We start from the raw sequence: 12,923 nt of genomic DNA, 5'->3' as shown, positions 1-12,923 counted from the left end.
CTGGGATTCTTTTCAGCATTGTCCTGAAAACCTCCTGCATCTCTCTCTGTGGTAGCCTGTTTCTTTGTTTCTTTGTCTTCTCTGCCTTGGTTTATACCCTGAATTCTAGTGGAGTACATCCTCAAGTAGCTTCCTGAGAAAGGATGCACAGTGGGCATTATGTTCAACTTTTTGAACATCTGAAAATAATTACTTTACCTTCACAATTGATTGTATAGAATACTAGGTTGAGAGAATAATTTTATTTATTTATTTTTTTTAAGTAAGCTCTAAACTCAATATAGGGCTTGAAATCATGATCATGAGATCAAGAGTCACATGCTCTACTGACTGAGCCAGCCAGGCTCCCTGAGGGAATAATTTTAAATACAAACTTTCAAGCCACTGTCCCACTGCTGTCTCCCTTCCAGTGTTGCTGCTGAAAAGGCTAAGGCCACTATAATTCTATCACAGTAAAGCCGTTTCCTTTTGTAGGATTTTTCTTCAAAACCAGCGTTCTAAAATTTTGCAATAAGGAATCTTATTGTCAGTCTATTTTCATTAAATATTATGGGCATTTAATGGACCCTCTTACTCTTGAAATTCACATCCTCCACAGCTGGAAAAAGTGTAGTTGAATGACTATTACTTTGATGATTCCTCCTGCATATTTTCTCCAATTATTCAGAGGTTGGATCCCCTGGACTGGACCTCTAAGTTTTTTTTGATACTTTCTTTCTCATTTTTCAGATCTGTGATTTATACTCTATTTTCTGGAAAACTTCTTTACCTTTATCACCCATGTTTTTTTGTTATTTTTTATGTCTTTCATCATATTTGTTTAAGGCTTATTTTTGAGAGGCAGAGAGAGTGCGTGCATGCATGCAAGTGGAGGAGGGGCAGAAACAGAGGGAGACAGGATCCAAAGCTGGTTCTGCACTACCAGCACAGAGTGCAACACAGGGCTCAAACTCATAAACTGTGAGATCATGACTTGAGCCAAAATCAAGAGGCAGACGCTCAGCTGACGGAACCACTCAGGCACCACTCTGTCATCATATTGTTAATTTCTAAAGCAACCTTCTGTTCACTAAGTTCCTTTTTTAAAAAAATAACTTATAATTCTTATTTTATAGATATACTATAGTTCTTCTACATCTTTGAGAGTATTGATAATTTTTTGATGTCTTCTTTACAATCTTTCTCTACTTTAATGCACACAACTTTGCTTCCTCCAAGTTACTTATATCAAAGGAGGTCTTTGCTGTAGAGTTGCCTGGATTCTTTAGGTCTGTTCTCTTGGACTGATCAGATTCTTCACAAAAGACACTTCCAATTTTCAACCTTGAAGCATGGGTCTGACACCTATTTTTTGAAGCACCACAGGCCAGACCCTGTCTCTCATGCTCTTCCCCATCCCCACCTACTGGCCCAGCCCCTGTCCACAGTGATCACCCCACCGGCAGAGTGAAGAGCAGCAGAGGCAGGCTGTAAGTCTGTGAGAGGGTGACAGGCCAGGGTTGTTAGCAAGCACACATGTCCTCCACAGGTAAAGCCATGCAGGGTCACAGGGAGAGCAAGGGGACACTGTGGATCATGGGAGGCAACCTGGTCTCTTAGCACTGGGTCTGAGCAAATGCCCACCTCTTCCTACTTAAAGGAATTTTTAAATATTATTCTGAATTTGGAAGAGAGGAGAGAATATATATACATTTAAAGCTTTGCAGGTGACTCTGCCATGGAGCCACGTTTGAAGACCTTTAAATGACTACTGAGGTTTCCTGTACACGTAAATATTTCGAGAAGTAAGACTGTCCAGTACATTTTGGCAAATCCTCAAGGAGCCGAGATTTCTTTTTTTTTTTTTAATTAATTAATTAATTTATTTATTTATTTATTTTTCAATGTATAAAATTTGTTGTCAAATTGGTTTCCATACAACACCCAGTGCTCATCCCAAAAGGTGCCCTCCTCAATACCCATCACCCACCCTTCCCTCCCTCCCACCCCCCATCAACCCTCAGTTTGTTCTCAGTTTTTAACAGTCTCTTATGCTTTGAAGGAGCTGAGATTTCAATAGCTATGTGTAAAGGGATACTATACATCAATACATTTTGCTGACTTTCAGTTATTCAAAATGGTATAAGAAGAGGTAAATCACATCGCTCTCTTTTAAAGGCAAAAATGTAGTGAGGCATCAATCTGTGATCACATCAAGCAACTTCTGAGTATATATAATTCCTGCTCTATATGACTAATATCCAGACTCACTGTGTATGTTCCGTCCAATTTCTGTGACATTATTTCTATTCTGACTGCACAATGAATTCACCATTAAGTTTCTCACCACAGCCTAGGAAGGCACTAACTATTAAACCATGTTTACTGCCATGGCACAACAAGGGCTGGCAATAGGTAGCAAACACTAGGTATTTGAAGAACAACGAATGACCATGGAATAAAAGAAAAGCTTGCAAAACTTGGATAAGAGTTGTTGAAACATGATTTCAAGTACATACTAGTTGCTGAAAAACGGCAACCTAGAAGTCAAGTTCCTTGAGACCACTAGGAGATAAAGGAAAAATAAAATGTAATGGAAAAAACAGAACTTACAAATGCCACAAAAATTACCAGTGACACTGGCCTGAGTATGGTGAACATGGTGATGCTTTGTGGAATAAGCTTTTTTCTTTGTTTCACCAACAAAAATTTCCACCAATACTTAGCTCATAACTAATGACACACAGAGGGTTGATAAGAAAACCAAGCAAGAATAATAAAAATCCAGTGATGTCATGGTTCTTTTTGAAAAGGTTCAGTCAGCTCTTTAATCTCAATCTTGTCACTGAACTTGGAAGTCAAGAAGTCAAAGTTTGCTCAGAGTAGCTGTTGATTTTCACTGAGATTGGCAGGCTCAGCCCCCTAGAGCTGAGCCCCCTGGGTCCCCTAGAGCTGAAGGTCTCACTAATTGGGTTCTCTACAGATCCCCAGGGTTAAAGTAGGAAACAAGAGTAAGGATGTATTGTACTATTGGTTTTGAACCTAATCAACCCTAAGAAGAGAACATTTAATGTATAAATAAGAGAACTTAAAATGTTTCAATGTTTAGGAAAAAAACCAAAATTATGTTCATGTTATGATATTAATGTTTGGAGTTGGACTTAAACATGGCCAAGACTGACAAAACGAGTCTTTCCATCTGTTAAAATCTCTTCCCCAATTTAAGACTAAATAATTGTTTATGTCAACAGATACTGATTTTGAAGAAAAATGAACAAAGAATTTAAATTATTTATCTATCATAAATATCTAAGATAAATTATTTATCTATCAATAAAACAAAAAACAACAAAAAAAGAGCTATATGAAACAACAGACTATATTGATTCTATTATTGATGCTATTATTTGTCTAAAACCATATTGATTCTATTATTTGTCTAAAACACAATGCTATTTCAGAATTGCTACAAGTTCCTGCATTTTAAAATTATACAACATAGGGGTGCCTGGATGGCTCAGAGATGAGCGTCTACCTTCGGCTCAGGTCATGATCTCACAATCAGAGCTTACGTTGGGCTCTGTGCTGACAGTTCAGAGCCTGGAGCCTCCTTCAGATTCTCCCTCTCTCTCTGCCCCTCCCCCCAGTCACACTCTGTCTCCCACTGTCTCTCAAAAATGAATAAACGTTAAAAAATTTTTTTAATTAAAAAAGTTATACAACATAACTGGCCACCATAAAAATCATCATTAATACCACAAATATTAACAATCACCTACAACGTATTAAAAATAAGAAAATCAACATTAGAAAAATAGGTAATATATAAGAACAGGCAATGTAATTACAAATAGTCAAGATCTTAACATGTGAAAAGATACTTGATGTCACTAGCAGCCAAGAAAACACTAACATAAAAGGTATTCCAATTTTACTTATCAGAATGGCAAAAATTAAAATGATTGGTTATGGTCAATGCTCATGAGAGTAAAGAAAAACAGTCCTCCTATAATTTACAAACTTGTGGGCAAATGTTCCAGTCAAATTCATTAAAACTGAAATCTTGTCTCTTAGTAAAGAAAATCCATTAACTAGATATATAAAAGAAGTAAGAATGTAAAGGTTTCATACTATTATTTACCCTAGAATTCATTACATTAGCAACATTCTAGAAACAAGCCAATATCCATGAATAAGAAACAGTTGAAAATTATGGTTTTTTCATACTATGGACTCATATGCAGTTTTCAGGAAGATTAAACTACAATCATACATTGATTTAAAAGGATATCCATGATACATATTTTAAAAAGACGTACAATAACATGTTATTTTTATAGAGCAAAATAAACACACACAAAATACCATACGTGCATATATATTTTTATAAGCAAAGAGAAAAGTACAAAAGAAACATGCCTGCTGCAAAGAGCGGTGTCAATAGATAATGCCTAGGAAGAAATGGGCAGAATTTTTCTTTACATACATCCATATCACTCAATTGATTCTCAGGATCATGAAAGGTAGTCATTTGAATTACAGAATGTGAGCACATCATTAAACCTTCATATATAACTCTGGTATTTTCTGACGCTCTCACAGATGTCAAGAAAGAATCTCCTATTTGAAGCATGAAATTTTGAAACAATTTCCAAGATGGGTGCTAGGTCAGATGTTAGAAAAACTTAGTTCTTTTGACACACAGCAATCCAATTTGTAATAAAAGAAACGAAGGAGAGCAGTAGGAAACTGTTATCTGTTTGTACATACAAATAAAAAAATATGTACTATGAACCCACCATAATGTTTTGGATCATAGTATTTTGTACTGAAACTTATGATACTTTAGTATGAAGTTCTAAGGGAGAGCTACCTGAAACTCTCTTCTCTTAAAAACAGTGTTAAAACAGCATTCCAGTGGATCTCACTTATTATTAGCATGAAACAAAAATAGAATTAAATCTAAATAATAATATTCCAGTGAAAAGACTTAATGTTTAAACATAGTTTCCAATCACTCAAGAGAGCACTAACCATGGTTTACTTCAATATCACTTCTCTTTACACAACAATTTTTTTAAGTTATGGTAGAGAGATTAGACTTTGATGAAAAAAAAATACACATGAAGAATGCTAACCGCTGGCTTAAAAAGATCTTTTCCTACCTTCACATTATCTGGATGCAGCCCCCCAGGGTGCTTGTCCATGTACTGACATAAATCAGTGTGCTGGAAGAAAAAGGGGAAAATGTATTAACATCCCTCTGGCTATAACATGATGAATCAATATTTTTCTACTTCAAAGCCACTACTGCCTTCTGAACAAAGCAAATATAAGACAAGTGGGTGGATTTTTTCTTTGTATGTAGCCGAATGCTTCTCCGCCCTCTCGTTTTTAACCACAATTGAATCATTACCTTTATCTTTAGGCTCTGTTTTGTATTACACATATCTGTGTATTAGAAGGTATCCATGTCCATAATTTAAGTGCCTAATTTCCTCCTCATTGAAAATATATTTTTTAGCAAAACAAAACAAAACTTAACTGTAAATATGGGTACCATACCTGAAAAAAACTAAACCAAAACACATACACATAACACACACTAAACCAATTACATTGCCAATTATCTTGTATTTTTCAAGTGCAAATGCAGGTTATGATTATTTATTTTGTATGAGATGAGAATACTACAAATATATCATTCTAGCAAAATTAATCACTATTTACTTAAAATTCTCATAACTATATTCATTAAAAAATAATTTTCAGGTTTCCAGAACTCCTGAATGTATCTGCCAAAATATATTTTTAAATGAATAGAAACACTTTCAAAATTATAAAGTAAGACAAATATATCAGGTATAACTTTTTTTAAAGTTTTTATTTAAATTCCACTTAGTTAACACAGAGGGTAGTATTAGTCTCAGGTGTAGAGTTTAGTGATTCAACCTTTACATAAAACAACCATGCTTATCACAGCATGTAACTTAAAAGGAATATCTCTAAGTAACATTTTTTGCTGTTACTCATTTAAAAATATCCCCAGCTCAATTTGCCTACAACTGTATTTATTTTCATCTTAATGCTTCTTATGTTTATACAATGAATTATATAGAAATTTGAAAAAACATGTAGAGTTGCTATTCCAATTTTTCTTCTCTTATTAGAGGGTACTATAAGATTTATAACATTGAAACATTTTACCATTCTGGAAAAGCCACTGAACATGAGTATTTATGCCCTATTATCAAGCTTCAATTATTGAAGAATTTAGAGTTTATGTTATATTCAAGAATCTTGCTACAGTCATGGTAACAGGTCAGACTCCTTTATTGCATGCCAGGTTGGTACTGCTGAGGATACAGAACAAAATTTAGCATGCATTGATTATTCACTGTGCACTTCTTGAGCCTTTCTTGTGTTCCAGGCACTACACTAGTCACTAAAGACACAGAATTAAATTAAACAGTTGCAAAAAGAAAAAGCAAAAACAAAAGCAAAAGCAAAAAAAAAAAAAAAAAACCACACACACAAAAAAAACAAAAAACCAAACAAAAAAACCCAGACATGCCGATAATTATAATAAAGTATGTTATATATTATTTTAAGAACAGTACTGGGTAATGTTTGAGAGCATAGTAAGGGGAATTTATTGTGGTGTAGAGACTTTGGAAAAGTCTCTCAAAGAAGTTACACTTGAATAGAGAATGAAAGAAGCCAACTGAAGGGCAACAGGACAGAAGAAATGCTCTTAGATATGTTCTAAGACAATATTGCCTTTATCTTAGACCACACCAAAGGTGTTTAGCTTCCAAATCAAAGTCAAACTCCATGAGGACAGAAACTATGTTTAATTTGGAAATTATTGCCTCTTTGGCCCAACAAAATGTCAAACACAGAGAAGAGCTTAATACAGGTGGAAATAGTTTTACATATAGTATAGCTTACTTACAAAATACTCTAAAAGATAATTATGAGTTCCATGGAGTTTTTCCTGAGTGACTATATAAAAGTTTGATATCATGCATTTACCAAACTGAGGAATGAATTCTGGTTCCCAAATTGCCATTCTGTAACTCCATATTGTTAATTCCTCTCTCCTTTCGAATATGGCTAACATCTCCCTTAAAGAAGACTTCTGAAGAACAAATAAAATAGTACATGAGATAGGGGCACCTGGGTGGCTCAGCTGGTTTAGCGACTGACTTCAGCTCAGGTCATGATCTCACGGTTTGTGAGTTTGAGCCCCGCGTCGGACTCTGTGCTGACAGCTCAGAGCCTGGAGCCTGCTTCGGATTCTGTGTCTCCCTCTCTCTCTCTGCCCCTCCCCTACTCATGCTCTGTCTCTCCCTGTCTCAGAAATAAATAAACATTAAAAAAAATAGTACATGAGAAAGTACTTTTCACCTATAAAATGATATACAAAAATAAGGTATCATTTAAAATATTGCCCATTATATAACAGAATCCACAGAGGAAGAACTGTATCTAATTTGTTCACTGCTTCACACACAACAAATAAAATGATAAATAGAAAATATATCAATAATTATATATCCATGACATGTTAAAAATTCCTAATAAAACATATAAAATCTCAGGCGCCTGGGTGGCTCAGTCAGTTGGGCATCTGACTTCTGCTCAGCTCATGAATTTGAGCCGACAGCTTGGAGCCTGGAGCCTGCTTTGGATTCTGTCTCCCTCTCTCTCTGCTCCTCCCCGCTCATACTCTGTCTCTCTCTCCTTCAAAAATAAATAAACATTAAACATTTTTTTAAATGTAAAATCTCAGTTTACAAAACAAGAAAATCCAATTCATGTTATTTCCAAGATATAATCTAGAAACCATAAGCAACAAAAACTTTGAAAATAAAAAATGTTGTATTTTATTTTATACTTCATACTTACATATTTATATTGTTATTTATACGGATAATATTAATAAAAAAGAATAATCATATCAATGTAAATATCAGACATAATAGAATTCAAGGAAAATGTATTAAACATTATGTACTTAACAACATGGCATACCAATATATACCAAAAGTTGGTAAAAATAAAAGAAGAAACTGATAATTTCACAAAATCTTCAGGGGCTTAGCTTACTTAGTTCAAGGATCAACAGACAGAATTTACCAGAAAAAAAAAAAAAAGGAAGGTTATAAGGAATATGAATAACACAATTAAATAGCGTGTTTACTTTTGTGCCCAGTAAACTCATGCTACACGTTTTTTAAATAAGAATGGCATACTCAAAAACTTAATGTATTAGACACAGATAAAGACTTAAAAGTTAGAAAGCAGAAGTCATATTCTCTTCCCACAACTAAATAAAATTAACATCAAAATGTACTGTATTTCATCAACCCTACGACCTACAATTCTTTTTGATCTCTGACATTGGAACAATAGCATGAATCTCCTATTTTCCAGGTAGTATTTGGACTACAGTTGTCATTGCCTGTGTTAGAGCAAACGTTTTAGTTTGCTTTATTTGAGGAATTATTTGTAACTCTGATGGCATGGGTCATCAACAAGAAATGTAAGGACCATCTGAGGGTAAAATATGGAAGCATGAGATGTAACTGTTATCCTCGGATGGTCCTTACATTTCTTGTAAACCATTTATTAAAAAATTTCAGGGGGCGCCTGGGCGGCGCAGTCGGTTAAGCGTCCGACTTCAGCCAGGTCACGATCTCGCGGTTCCGGGAGTTCGAGCCCCGCGTCAGGCTCTGGGCTGATGGCTCAGAGCCTGGAGCCTGTTTCCGATTCTGTGTCTCCCTCTCTCTCTGCCCCTACCCCGTTCATGCTCTGTCTCTCTCTGTCCCAAAAATAAAAAATAAACATTGAAAAAAAAATTAAAAAAAAAAAAATTTCAGGTAAGATTTTATGAAAAGTGCCAAAATTAACATCTGTAGGGCTCTTTTAGTGGGCATGAAAAACTCTGATAAGAAAGCACTAAATCACAGTTTAATTGAGCATTTTTATCTTTCTTACTAGTACATCAAGGAATGTTTCTTCTAGTCAATGGGGTCTTAAGTTCCATGACAGCAGGGATAAAATAAAAATGGAGAAAATCAGTTAAAGGGAGAGAATAAGAAAAGGAGGAACAAAGAAAATCTATTTTTCTAGAAATTAAAAAAAAATTTAAAAACCCCAAAATGTTTAAATTATTTAAAAATGAAAGATAGTGAGATACAACATAAATTTCAAAGCAATGGAAAATGGCCAGAGTATTACTGAACAGGGTCAGGGACATTTAAACCTTTGCCCAAAGCAATCTACATATTCAATACAATCCCTATCAAAATAACACCAGCATTCTTCACAGAGCTAAAAGGAACAATCCTAAAATTTATATGGAACCAGAAAAGACCCCGAACAGCCAAAGCAATGCAATCTACATATTCAATGCAATCCCTATCAAAATAACACCAGTATTCTTCACAGAGCTAAAAGGAACAATCCTAAAATTTATATGGAACCAAAAAAGACCCCGAACAGCCAAAGCAATCTTGGAAAAGAAAACCAAAGCTAGAGGCATCACAATCCTAGACTTCAAGCTGTATTACAAAGCTGTAATCATCCAGACAGTATGTACTGGCACAAAAACAGACACTCAGATCAATGGAACAGAATAGAGAATCCAGAAATGGACCCACAAACGTATGGTCAACTCATCTTTGACAAAGCAGAAAAGAATATTCAATGGAATAAAGGCAATCTCTTCAGCAACCGGTGCTGGGAAACCTGGACGACGACATGCAGAAGAATGAACCTGGACCACTTTCTTACACCATATACAAAAATACTCAAAATGGATGAAAGACCTAAACCCAAGACAGGAAAAATCAAAATCCTTGAGGAGAAAGAAGGCAACAATCTCTTCGACCTTGGCCGCAGCAACTTCTTATCCAACACGTCTCCGGAGGCAAGGGAAACAAAAGCAAAAATGAACTATTGGGACCTCATCAAACTAAAAAGCTTCTACACAGCAAAGGAAACAATCAGCAAAACTAAAAGGCAACTGACAGAATGGGAGAAGATATTTGCAAATGACATATCAGATAAAGGGTTAGTATCAAAAATCTATAAAGTACTTATCAAACTCAACACCCCCCCAAAAAAATTATCTAGTGAAGAAATGGACAAAATACATGAATAGACACTTCTCCAAAGAAGACATACAGATGGCCAACAGACACATGAAAAAATGCTCAACATCACTCATCATCCGGGAAATACAACATAAGTAAATCTATTAATGTGAACTTCTAAAATTAACAAAGAAGTGGAATGGTGTAGGGTACAAAATTTTCACAGTATTATATATCTGACATTTAGATTTAATGCTAATTTTGTATAAATAAGATTTATTACATGCTGATTTTGCATAATAAATAAGACAAGGTCTCTGCTCTCATAAAGCTTATATTCTGTGGATTGTACATACTTGTGAATTATTTTAATTTTTTTCCAAAAGACATATTCAAGCTTGTTGCTTAAAATGTTAAAAATTCCACATGAGTGAAATCATACAGTATTTGTTTTTCTCTGACTTATTTTGGTTAGCATAATACTCTCTAGCTCCTTCCATGTAGTTGCAAATGGCCCACTATATCTCACAATAGATACATGTATCTTACAACTTCTTTATCCATTCATCAGTAGATGGAATTTAAGAAACAAAACATGAACATAGTGGGAAACAACAGAGAGAGGCAAATCATAAAACAGACTCTTACCTATGGAGAACGACCTGAGGGTTGCTGAAAGGGAGGTGGGTGGGAAGATGGGTAAAATAGGTGATGGGGATCAAGGATGAGCACTGGGTGTAATAAGTACATGATGAATAACTAAAATCTATACCTGAAACTAATATACTGTATGTTAACCAATGGGAATTTAAATAAAAACTTGGAATAAAAATAAATAAATAAAGCTAAAAAACAAACAAACAAACAAACAAACCTATGAGGAAGGAAGTGGGGGGAAAATATTCCTGATCCCAACATACACAGATATCCTTCTAAGTATATAACCAATGACATTAGCATTATGAATTGCAGGAAGGAGGCTTCTCCAAAATGAAGTGTTGGGAAACTTTTTACATTTATTCATTTAAATTCAACTTAGTTAACATGCAGTGTAGTATTGGTTTCATAAAGAATTTTGCAAACCTTCTAAATTTCAAAACTCATATTTCCTTAGATGTATGGCATCAAAATGTGTGTGTGTCTGCATATATATCACATGCATATACACATGGCTGTCTAGCTGTATAACCTTGGGCAGGTTAGATAACCTCTATATATCAGAATCTTCTTGTGTATAATGAGAATTATCCTAATACACCTACCTCAAATGGATACTATGAAAATTAATGATTAAAAATCATAGTGGTTTCAGAATACTACCCAGCACATAGTAGATGCTACAGATGGTGATGATGATGATGATGATGATGATGATGATGATGATGATTTTATGTGGTGTGTTTACAATAGTGGGGGTTTGGGGAGGATTACAATTAAAAATGGAATGATAAATACGGTCAGAAAACTGGAACTTCTAGGGGTAGCACTGCATCCTTATTATGTTCTTCCTGTCTATTTAACCAGACATTCCTATTCACACTCCACCACTCTCTATACACAGCCAGTGAGACTACATCTAGCCAATATGCAACGAACCTCAGACTGCTCTGGGTGATCAGGGGCAAGACTCTGCAGAATCTCGGATGGAAAAAGAAAGAAGAGATAGTACAAGGCACCACTTTGTACCTTAGCAAACTTCTGTTCTACCTGCATTAAAAATGGTTTATCCATGGGATACAGGTGTGCTGTTTCCAAGGGACACATGCACCCCCATGTTTATAGCAGCACTATCAACGATAGCCAAAGTATGGAAAGAGCCCAAATGTCCATCGATGGATGAATGGATAAAGAAAATGTGGTATATACATACAGTGGAGTATTACTCACAATCAAAAAGAATGAAATCTTGCCATTTGCAACTACGTGGATGGAACTGGAGGGTGTTATGCTAAGTGAAATTAGTCACAGAAAGACACATATCATATGACTTCACTCATATGAGGACTTTAAGAGACAAAACAGATGAACATAAGGGAACGGAAATAAAAATAATATAAAAACAGGGAGGGGGACAAGACAGAAGAGACTCATAAGTATGGAGAACAACCTGAGGGTTGCTGGAGGGGTTATAGGAGGGGGGTGGGCTAAATGGGTAAGGGGCACTAAGACATCTACTCCTGAAATCATTGTTTCACTATATGCTAATTTGGATGTAAATTTTAAAAAAGAAAAAAGAAAATTTAAAAAAAAGAAAAAAGAAAAAAATGGTTTCTTCTCTCTCTCCCTACCCCTCCCTCCCTCCCTCTCTCTGTTTTAATACATAGTATCATGCTTGGATCTTCATTAGATGTGCCTAACTTACAAATTTCATTACATCTCTTCTTTCTCATTTCTCTCTTTAGTTCCACCCATTGGATTATAGGACTCTTATCTTTGCGCTGGTCCAGAAATACAATACTAAAGTTAATAATAATGCTAGAAGGTACTTCTTTGTCATTCCATTTTTTAAAGTCATCCTAGGTTTAAAGAGAAGGCTCCTATGGCATATGACCAACAGATCAGTATCCCCTGATGAGACACGGATAATCTCAGATTCATCTGGCTTGATCTCTGGCTATTTCTTATTCTGATACTAAAAGGAGCAGGTCACTTAGACTAGATGCCTGGTGAATGAAGATCACACAAATTCCTCTTCACCCTCCCATCTCTATCTTGGCTCTTGGCTGACACTCCTCTTTCCCTCACTACATTATGCCTCACCTCATGTTGCAACACCTCCCTCTATTCAATCCATCACTGCTGCTGTTCTTCAGGGTAATGCCTTTAGAAGCCCTTGTGTTT

At 35.4% G+C, this 12,923-nt stretch overlaps 1 protein-coding gene across 12 annotated transcripts in view; it reads right to left on the bottom strand.

Moving 5' to 3' along the window:
* Positions 1–12,923, bottom strand: part of CDK14 (cyclin dependent kinase 14) — a 616,562-nt gene that overhangs the window by 305,496 nt on the left and 298,143 nt on the right. For all 12 annotated transcript variants that reach the window (XM_045497022.1, XM_045497019.1, XM_045497020.1 and 9 more), the window contains one exon: positions 5,145–5,207. In XM_045497022.1, coding sequence (XP_045352978.1) covers positions 5,145–5,207 — 63 coding nt within the window. The remainder of the gene's footprint in view (positions 1–5,144; positions 5,208–12,923) is intronic.

The sequence above is a fragment of the Leopardus geoffroyi genome, chromosome A2, assembly GCF_018350155.1.
Source record: "Leopardus geoffroyi isolate Oge1 chromosome A2, O.geoffroyi_Oge1_pat1.0, whole genome shotgun sequence".
Lineage (NCBI taxonomy): Eukaryota > Metazoa > Chordata > Mammalia > Carnivora > Felidae > Leopardus > Leopardus geoffroyi.
This window is presented reverse-complemented; position numbering and strand designations above follow the sequence as displayed.